Below are 10,881 nucleotides of genomic sequence, written 5' to 3'. Positions count from 1 at the left end.
CACACACACACACACACACACACACACACACACACACACACACACAAGGTGTAGATAATCAAACAGCTCCATAACATTCAGAGAATCATTTAAACAACATATAATACATGACATGGTTGAGCAGCATATCCGTCAACTTTTTGAGTTAACAAGTCAACAAATGTTTTACAAAAATGGCGTCATCCTAATTTTATTTTTGCCTTTCAATTACAAATAAACCGTTCTTCATGAATAAGAAGTCATGTAAGAAGTGCAAAAATATTATTACACAAATACCAGGAAATTGATGCCCAAACACTGCGTCACACTTTAACCTTTATCACTGCCTCAACAGAAGCTTCTCTTAGAATTCCTAGAATGTTTTACCGCAGTCTTCCTCCATGTGAAAACAAAGGCTCTAATTTATTTGTACATGTTTCATACAGCAGTGAAGGAAAGTCCTGTTTCAGATGTTTCATTCTCATTCAGACGTTCCTCCTCGCCAATTCGCATTGATTTACAACAACAGTGTTCCAATGTGCATCACGATACAGTACTAATCTATAAGCAGGTGGAAGTTAAGAAAAGAGAAGCATGATGGGAAAGATTTTTTTTGTTAATGACAGATAGTAACTAAAAACACCCTTCTGAAACCTGTCTTTTCAAATGGCATGGCTCCTTGTTGACTCTCGCTCACATTTGCTCCAAATCCAGGTTAATTTTTTAGGAAAATGTTGCCAGGCATGGAAGGAAACACAACTCCCCTCTCGAAATCAACATGGACTCCTTCACTTGCCTCCCCTGCTTAGGAAATGATTTAAGCAAGACCATGTGTGTGTAGATGTTGAATAATATGTCACTTAGAGGGCCAAGAGGACACAGAGAGCAGTGTACCTGCTTCTCATTAGGACAGCTAGAAGGGCCTTGAGGCCTTTTCCCTGTTAAGGAAAGGTGGGATATTAAACATTTAAAGGTAGCAGATATTGTTAGAGTCACACCACAAAGATGGTCTCAGTTCTCCATTAATGGGCACCTTGATGATGAACAGATACATTAAAAGGTGTGCACAGGAGTTGTCGGTAAAGTCAATCAGTCTGTTTTGAAGAAGTAGAAACAGTTTGACCTACGGCTCTTTTCCGTCCTTCGAAGGCCAAAGAATATTCCCCCAAATTTAATTATCTGGTTGCTAATAAAGACCAGGTCAAGAGCTAAAGGCTTTTCTTGAAACTGCAAATCTATTCTGTAGTTTAACAGAGTCCAACTCACAAAGACCGTTCCTTTGTCTTATCTGCGTTTAAGCTAAGTCGGCATCTTGTACCGTGGGTTTTTGGAGCAGTGTCAAAAAGGAATTTTACAATAATTAGAGCCATGGATCAGAGACAAATTGCCTAATTCTTCCTCTCTGGTGCTATCTCTGTCTGGAGCTGGCTGACGTTTGATGTCTGTGAAGGGGAGGGTTTCCTCTGTGTGTTTAGTGCTTGTTTGTCTTTTTACACCCTCCTGTGCCTGTACACTAAAACTATATATCGTGTTTTAAAGAGGATTGAAAATGTTTTTAAAAGGCAGAAGTGTCAAGTAACAAAGTACAAATACTTTTTTACTTTATTTGAGTGGAAATTTTATATTGTATTGGAGTAATTATTTTTCATTCTACTTTTTGACAGATTCCAACTCAGGCATGTAACAAATGTTAATTTCGATTTCACTTTGGCTTGTTTGCATTCCAAATCATTTAAAAATAATAAAAAATAATAAAAAAATATATCCAGATACATGAAACAGGTAGGGCAGTGGTTCCTTTATCAAATTAATAAAACAACAAAGTGAATACTTACAAACTTGTATTTTAAAAAAGGAGGGAAAAAACTGAGTTTTACATAGTTGTAATTATTTAAATCAACTTGCTTTGGTGATTTTTATACATACAAAAAATAAACTGAAATTTTCATCTCCCCCCAACATTATATAAACCTTTATTTTAACACAATGTAAGTCAGTTGAGAATTAATTTTCATTTACAATGACTATCTGGTCAACATTTTAATAAAACATTATCATTATTGCCTTTAGTTTTTTCAGGGAGATCGGGTTGTGCAGTATAGACCCCTGTGACACAACTTAAGCTTTTGTCCTTAATGGGTTTTTTTGCTTTTACCTTTATACTTTAAGTATTTTTTTATTTTACTTTTACTTGAGTAAACAGTTTGAGTTGATACTTCTATTTCTAAAGAAAAGTATTTTTGAACCCTGGTATCTACTTTTACTTGAGTAATGAATTTGAATGCTTTTCACACACAGTTAAAAACACAGCTGCTTCATACATGTTTTAAAACAGAGTTTCCCAAAGTTGGGGTCGGGACCCAAAGTGGGGTCCCGAAAAGATTTTCTGAATTAATTACATTTTTGCCCTAGTTGTTACAAAGGAGTGAGGTTGGTGTATTTAAAATGGATAAATGTAGTATAGAAATATTGTTTCCATGCCCATGTTTAGTTGACCTGATACAAATGTTTATCATCCAAAAATATCTGGGGGCACAGGTCTCTGCTACTGTTATTTTGTGGGTCAAAAGCTGAAAAGTTTGGGAACCACTGCACTTTGGTTCCCAAAGTTGGGCTTGGGACCCAATTATGGGTCATGAAGCACCTTGGATAATCTCCAGAAATCAATTTAAAGGATAATAAAATAAATGCTGATGTAATATTTTCCCTATAAATATTACAAAAACACAAAATAACTATAAATAAGTATTTATATTTGTGTACAAGCTGTTTAGATTGTCAAAAAGCCTGTGTTTTTAGGGTTATTAACGAAGTTCATGTACTCAGACCAGTAATATTTGGGGTCACAAGTTTTTGCCATGAATATTTTGTGGGTCAGAGGATAAAAAGTTTGGGAACCACTGTTTTAAAATACACTGCGTCTTTTCATCATCTGCTTGACATTGACTGAATTAATTAACAACACATTCTGGAAACATTGAGTCTTTTTCTGACAGAAATACGACCCAGAATTAATTTGACCATTTTGTTTAATCTTTCTGTTAATTGCAATCAGGTGATGGGTCTGCTGAACCCCGGCGGCGTGCCACACCAGCCCCAAAGCGACTACGCCATCTCCCCTCTGACAGGTGGCCTGGAGCCCCATGCCGGCATGACGGCCAGCTGCAGTCAGCGCATGGACCACATCAAAGGCCTGGAGGGTCTCACCAGTGTCCCTTCCATTTCGGCCCTGCCCTCTCTGCCCAGCTCCCAGTCCTACTGCACCCCGTCGTACAGCTCGCCGGGCTACACGGTCGACCATGTTGCCTCCTACCAGTACGGCCAGTACGGACAAAGTAAGGTCAATAGCATCACCTTTTTACTCTCACCTCACATTTTCTGAAAGCTACACGGACCAATTCAGCAAACTACCCAAGTCAAACACTTGAATCTTTCTTCATGCGTTCTCCATTAAAACTTACAAAAGGAGAAAAACAAAGTGAAGTAAAGGAAGTCATTAGGTTCAATTAACAAGCCCACATTATAAAAACAGTCCATACCAAAAAGATCTTGTCTTTTTATTGCCACACCGATATTAAATGTAAGTGGCAGAAACAAAATATCTGCTGTCATTTAATATATTGTTTAATAATTAATTTAGATATCTAAAATTTCATATTCTACAAAATAAATGGTAACGTAGGCAGATAAAGAAAATAAATCATTGCAGGAATTTTGTTAAATATGCATTTAAAACTTTTATGAAATTTAGTCTATCCACCACCACTGCTGCAAGGTATTCCTCACACACATGGATATGTGGTTTAACAAGAAAAGTTTTCTGTGTGTACACTTGAACAAGAACAAAGAGTGAATTTTTTGTGCTTTACTGTCCCAGCAAATTTACTGTTGAAGCATTCTGAGCTCCTGAGACAGAAACCCAAACAGAGACTAAAGAAGGATCCAACTGTGGAGAAAACATACACATGTAGCTCATTGGATCAGTAAACCTTTTATCTGCCATGCAGATGTTTAGCTCTGTGATTGTTGCTGCAAAGATTGACTCATTTTGATGAAACACGTCTTATGATGCACCGAGGTCATCATCATGTTTTTGTGGGTTTTTTTTCGTGGTTGCTGATAGAACTTGTGCAGCCACCAAAATAAATAAATTTATTTGTGACAAGCCGCCTGTCTGAGGGTTTACAGATTAATCAACTACAGAGCTGTCAAGCCACAGAGTTGTGTTTTTATTTTATGACCCTCAGACCCTTCAGAATCTGTGTCCTTACGTCAAAGCCACACAACTGAATGCGAGTCAGACAGTGCGAGTGTGATTATCACTTTTGTGGTCCACTGCTCTAACGTCTACACTTTCCCAGCATTCATTTCTGTATGCATGGCGCTCACGTGGCTGCAGAGCTGCTTGTTAGGACCACCTTCCTTTTTTTTTTTCCTTTGGGTCTCGTCGTTGAGCTCTCTCAAGTGTTGGGGTTAATTGTGCAGATCTGATTCCATCTACGAAGTATTTGGACCAGTGCTGATACGAACTCCAGCAAAATCAGTTCCCATCAAGGTGAAGTGGGGCGACGGCGGTGTCTGTTAGTACCCCCTCTCCCCCCCAGAGTGTTTTCCCTCTTAGATCAGCTGCAGCAAGAGGGTCTTTTCACTTCACATTACTCTGTGAAGGGCTCAAATAAAACTCAAACAAATCTCCATCTTACTTTGGATGGCAGCGTCATTCTCGGTCACATCATGATTACAGCGGCTGGCGTTTCCAATCTGGTCCACAGGGGGGTTGGGCAATCAGGTTCATCGCCTGACCTCGTGGCAACCTCCACACAACCGGGCCCTTCAAAGAGAGTGGCGGTGACCCAATGAGCCCGATTTCGTGTGGCTGCAAGTATCAAATGAATATCTAACTTAATATCCGAGAGCAGCAAATGTCTAATGAAATATCTCGGTCAAACGTCTTAATATGGACAGAATAAAGAACTGAAGCGTACGAAGCGCAGCACACGCACTGTTCAGCAGTGTTACGGGGCCTGACGGTACATCTTGATGTGATTAATCAGTGTGACTGGATAGCTGATGTGCGGCTGGGTTTTTGAGCTGCAGAGGTACGCTCCTTTTCTGGGGCTGGATGGATCCTAATAGCCTCTGGCAGGGCGGCTATTGGAAACAGCTGCTCGGACTGAGGTCAGCTGGGGAGGCAGCGCCGAACAGAGCCGCTCCAGCTTCCAACTCCGCAAAAAGAAAGTGCACCACACCAGACTGCCTCACGGAAATTACAGCTGTAATCCATAAAACACTTGTTTGTTTTTATTTAGGTAATGTCTCTGTTGCCTAGCAGACACGGCTGTGCTGTTTTGAGGCTGCGTTTCAAAGCTAACTGTCAGTCAGTGTGGAAAACGAGACTTTCTGTCCCTCTTTACCTGTTCGGCATTAAAGACAGGTAACCCTTTCCCTTCTAGGAATCACAGACACTCAACTCTCCACTTCCTGCATGTCACAGGAAACACCCTCAGGATCTCAGTTCATTTTCTAACTTTGATCTTGTTTGAAAAGTCTCACGTCAAAAACAGAAGTCTTAACATTTTTATTAATGTTTTCTTATTGATTTTTGAAAGCTTTGTAACAATTACTGTAGAAATGTGCTTTAAGCAATCATTTTAAATGTAAGTACATACAGTATTTAGAAATTGTCTCAGAACATTCCAGTTCAGTTTGAGGCAAAGGATGAGTGAACATTTTGGTATTTTTCTTTGTCCACTTTGAAAAAGTATAAAAAGAACAGAAACATGTCTAATGAATTCTATATCCATATACATACAGTTTAGCAATTCATGTTTTGTGATCAGAGGCTAGAAATTTAGATACATTAGATAATTTTAGACAATTACTTCTTTTCTTGACATTAAAAATCAAAAATCAAACAAAATAGTTTACAACAAAATTTGAGGTGCAATTTTCCAGCATAACATAAAAATGCAAATACTCAAGTTAAAACTAATATATAAAATGCATAACAAAAAGAGAATAAGAATAAATCAAAAACCTAAAAACAGCTGTGGATTAGTGACTAATCCTTTAACTAGAAATTTTATTTTTAACTTTCAAACGTACCAAGCTTTGGGATTACTTTGACAAAACACTGTTCTGATGTATAAACTGTACCAAAAGTGCAAAAAGAATAATATTTAAAAAATAGTTAAACCTGCTGCTAGGGGCTTATTAGGGTCACCATGATAACCCCACATTTGTATTTGTCACTCCATGACAGCAATCTTAATAAGAGAGAGACAGAAACACAGAGGAAAAATAAGCAGTAACCGTTACTGTGTGAAAAATTAAAGTCGTTTTGTAGAAATTTCTGAGTTTCAAGCAGCAGAAGCATCTGGTAGATGTGAGTTTTTATGTTTCTACAGTGGACAGTGAAAAAGGGCACTGTCTTGTGGATTGACACTGTATAAATAAACTGAATTAAATCAATATGTCTGCTATATTTTACAGATGATTAATGGAAAATTTTAAAGTTGTAAGATTTCTTTACATTGTATAATGTACATCTCTCTGTTCTCAATGCACATTTTTATACAGTTTTTGTATGGGTCTTTCAAAGTTGTGGACATAGATGAAAATTTGAAACTGTGATGAAAGGGAAGAATAGAATAACTGCCTGACAGTATACTGAATGTAGGGTTAAAGATTTGCACCTTTATAAGGTTTTTGTTGTTTTATTGCCTGATTCCGTTTTTTGCTTTTATGTATATTTCAAACTTTTCAAAGCTTGAAACTTTTATCAAAGCATTGTTGTTTTGAATGTGGACAAAATCAGCTGAAATGACAGAAACTTTGTTAAGAAGAAACAGATTTATTTATTACACTTTCTGTGTTCTGGTAGTATTTAAACACATGTTCTTATTGTGATGAAAATTCACATTTCAGTCCTGGTCTAAACCAGATGCAGTGTTTGAATCAGGTGTTTTTCAGTTAGATTTTTTACCTTACTAATGTAACCTTTTTCTTGGATTATTTTATTTTTTCTCTAATTTCTTCACACGTCTTTCACCCTGCTCTGACCTTCCTCTCAAAATCACTGCTGTTTCATGCTATGCTAACAGTAGACATATGTAAGCAGAGCTAAAACATGTGCTCAAAGCTTATAGCAGCCATATATCTTCTTTATTATCATCCTGGCTGATTTTCTTCTGCACTGCTAATACTTTAACAACTGTTTTCTCGATTTTTTTTTACAGGTGCCCTTCCTTATTTGAGGCCAGAGATCACCTGATAAGATGGACATTTGTGTGTGTACAGCGACAGAAAAGCCTTAATATTTGGACCAAAATTGCCTACCATTTATCAGGACATGTTCTCTGCAGCAGAATATAATCTTAGTAATTATAACGGAGTATTGGACCAAAATACACATAAAGAAGGGATCAAACAAAAAAGAGCAAGAACTTTTGACTGATTGTGAACTTTATTTTGATGAAGAGCAGCGCTATACAGGTCGGCTCAGTGGGGTTTTGAGCATCTACTGTGCCACAAAGAGAGGCACTTTCCACGGACAATTTCTCACAGAACATTGACTTCTGTGGTGTCTTTGAAAGGACAGCAAACCCAAAATCTATATCCAAGGTCACGTTTGAAAACTCTTACATACTGTATCTTAGCGTCGCATGTAAAACCCCATATATCTTGAAACTATTCCCTCTGATTGCAGATGGGAAAGAAAAGGGCTTTGTCATGTTCTATTACCTTCATTTATGTGAGCTCTCCACACCCCACACATGCAGAGGAACTCCAGAGGAAAGAAAACAAACATAGGCTAACAAACCTGTGGCCTTTTACTGTATCGGACACACTAATGTACTCTCCAGCTGTACAGCAGGGGGAGTTTATTCAAACGTTTCTCCCTCCTCTGTCCACTAGTCCTCGTCTCTACTCTCCGTCCCCCTTGTCTCATTGATGTTTTCAGATGGTAAGCTGAAGATCCCAGCCTTTTGTAGTTATTTTAGCCAGGAGGTCAAAGGGCGACTTCAGGGAAAGTGACAGATGAGAGAGCAGGAGTGGAGGGTGGCAGACAAGTGGCTTTAAAGAAGGGAGAGGGGTGGCAGGATAAGCAAGATCGATCACAGTGTCAAAGAAAACCTTTAAAGATCCCCTTTCAGCGAGAAAATGCCAGTGGGTCACAAGTCACGACCAAGAGACACTCAAGAAACAGAAAGAGTTTAGGACTTAACGCAGCAACTCGGCCAGCTGACCACAAGTGCAATATCACATATCTTCAAGTCAACCTCACCTTTAAAACTGTTGGACAAGAAAAATAAACTCTACATTCCTCTTTAAGTCTTGAAAATGCTTTTGATTCACTGATTCAGGTTTTGTACAAAAGGGGTCTGCAACCTTTACAATGTAAACAACCATTTCTACCCCTTTCCACACCAAATAAAGTTGTCCGGAGCCACAAAACCTTCTTGAAGACTGAAATAAAGATAAAAAATCAGAACAATGCAACTCATTATCAGGTTTTACAAGAATAATACAACATGCGCTTGTGTTCCTAAATGGGTCAGTCTGCTATGGAGAGTGGATAAAGACCCTCTAAATCAGGTCTACTGAAGCTGGCTTTTGGAATGTAGAATCTCACCTCTTTGGGAGGGAAGGAGTCTGAGTTTATGAGCTTGAGAGGTACGTTGGGCTCCTCTCAACACAAAGCATGGACTCTGGAACCTATTGGTTATTTTTAATTAACTTTTATTTAACCAGACAAATCCTATTGAGCTCATAGATCTCTTTTGTAAGGGAGGCTGCACTGAAGACAACCTATTGTGCAGGTTTGTGGGAGGAAACTGGAATACCCTGAGATACCCATGCAAGCACAAGGAGAACATCAAACTGCACAGAAAGACCCCAAGTCCAAACCAGGGAGATCCTGAGTTCGATCTGAAATGGGGACTCCACCATTCTGCTGGGTACTTTACCCACATGGATAGTGACAGTAAAACGTGGAGAGATCTGATTGGGAGAAAAGGCTTCTCTGATCTGAACTCAGGTGGTGTGCTGTTATTGGACTTCAGTGCTTGTCATGATTTGTCCATAACCAAGCATATATAAACTGTATAAAACTCATTGTGTCTATAGCCTATGTGACGAAGTCTTGAAGTTTCCTTTGTTATTAGACATGTTTCGATGTTCTACTTCAGTCTTCGTCAGAGGTGTCATAGCTGCCCTTCTGGCTCTGGGAACAACAGATGTCACATCTCTGACGAAGATGGAAGTAGAACGTCAGAACATATCAGGTATGTCTGAAGAGACAAAGTAAACGAGTGTCTAACAACAAAGGAAACCTCAAGACTTTAACATACACCATGTTCAACATAAGAATGTCCATAAGTGCACATGGCACCTGGACACTCTGGGGCACAGACAGATGATAGACTGTAGTCTTGTCATCTGATCTGCAGCCGTATGAGCTGTCAACTGATCACCACCTGGTGGTGAGTTGGATCAGATGGCAGGGGAAAGATGCTGCACAAACCCAGTAGACCCAAATGTGTAGTGAGACTCAGAGCTGCTCAGGATTCCTCTTGGCAGCTTGCTGTAAATATGTAAAAAAAGTTACATTTTCCAGTGGATTTCAGAGAAAAAAAAACACAACTTCTCACTCGGACTTCAATTCATGAAAATTCATGTAAACTAGCCACCAAACTATTAGAACAAACTGACTGATGTTCCTCGTCTTAATAGAATCATTCAGTTACATAAATTTCATTCACATATTGCTGAAAACTAGACAAGAGAACAGATACAATTAGCCTTTTCTTTTCTTATTTTTTTCTCTTCTCCAATCTCCAAGTTATTCTCAGTCGAAGCAACAAAGAGCCAATGCGGAGGAACCAAAGAGTTGCATGCGGCCCCAGAGCCACTGGTTGCAGACCCCTGGACTGTAGTAATAAACAACATGTGACTTTGAAAGTTATTTAGTTCAAAACAAACAACAAGTTCTTTGTAACGACTGGACCATATTTGTAAGGAAATGAGATCAACCAAATTTGGAAAATGTCAGAAATACAGCGAACATATAAGTAATGCCAAAGCCAAAACTGAACATTTCACAACTTTGTGTTGATTGGGACCTTTGTGATTTAATTCCAACTTGCAAGAGCAGAAAAAAACCCGAGATTTATGAAAATATAATCATGAAGTGAGCTGTGTGTGAGCTGTGCTATCCAGCTAAGTGACAACAAAGCCACTTCACCCACCAATCGCCGAACATTTGGAGGCTCTCCTCTTTACTGAAGCAGTCCTTTCATTCCATTGACTTTTTTCTTTGTATTATTTGACACAGCACTGTGACATCAGGTCATGTGTACAAGCTCATTATCATTGCTATTTATATAAAAATAAAAAAACCTCTGAAAAATAGTTGCTGTTTTGGCTTCTTTTTGTTGTGCATTGTGCTAATAGCTAAAAAGCCTCTTTGTGCTTATGTTTCGAGGAGAAAAAGCCATTTGACTGTGATTCACTGTAAAGAAGAATAGAAGTGCACTCGGAGACAAATATGTACTTTTGAAGGGACTCGTGAAGCCTCCAACCAAAATAGGATCACCAGACATCAGATCTGACACCAAACACAACAAGCTTTCTCACGGATGGTTGTAAACGCTCAGGCATCTGCATTGGTGTGTATCAATACCCCCACAGCCCCCCCCCCAACTCACTGTAACAAACTGACTTTTGTTTAACAACCTCTGCGATTAAGACAGCGTGCCTCAAAGCGTTTTGCACAAACACATACACACACACAGGGCCCCCTCTGTGTGTGTTTGTGCACCAAACGCATTCATACATTATGTCTACAGTGTTTCTGTGTGCCGCTGCAGCCCCAGGGTGCGAGTCCTAATTATAACATTC

At 38.9% G+C, this 10,881-nt stretch overlaps 1 protein-coding gene across 1 annotated transcript in view; it reads left to right on the top strand.

Moving 5' to 3' along the window:
* Positions 1 to 10,392, top strand: part of LOC106523271 (paired box protein Pax-3) — a gene marked incomplete at its 5' end in the record, with an annotated part of 18,730 nt that extends 8,338 nt beyond the window's left edge. The window contains 2 exon segments of the mRNA XM_014016655.1: positions 3,035 to 3,314; positions 7,218 to 10,392. Of these exon segments, the coding sequence (XP_013872109.1) occupies positions 3,035 to 3,314; positions 7,218 to 7,252 (315 nt within the window).
* Between the last annotated feature and the right edge of the window lie 489 nt (positions 10,393 to 10,881).

The sequence above is a fragment of the Austrofundulus limnaeus genome, unplaced genomic scaffold (assembly GCF_001266775.1).
Source record: "Austrofundulus limnaeus strain Quisiro unplaced genomic scaffold, Austrofundulus_limnaeus-1.0 Scaffold150, whole genome shotgun sequence".
In the NCBI taxonomy this organism is placed as follows: domain Eukaryota; kingdom Metazoa; phylum Chordata; class Actinopteri; order Cyprinodontiformes; family Rivulidae; genus Austrofundulus; species Austrofundulus limnaeus.
This window is presented reverse-complemented; position numbering and strand designations above follow the sequence as displayed.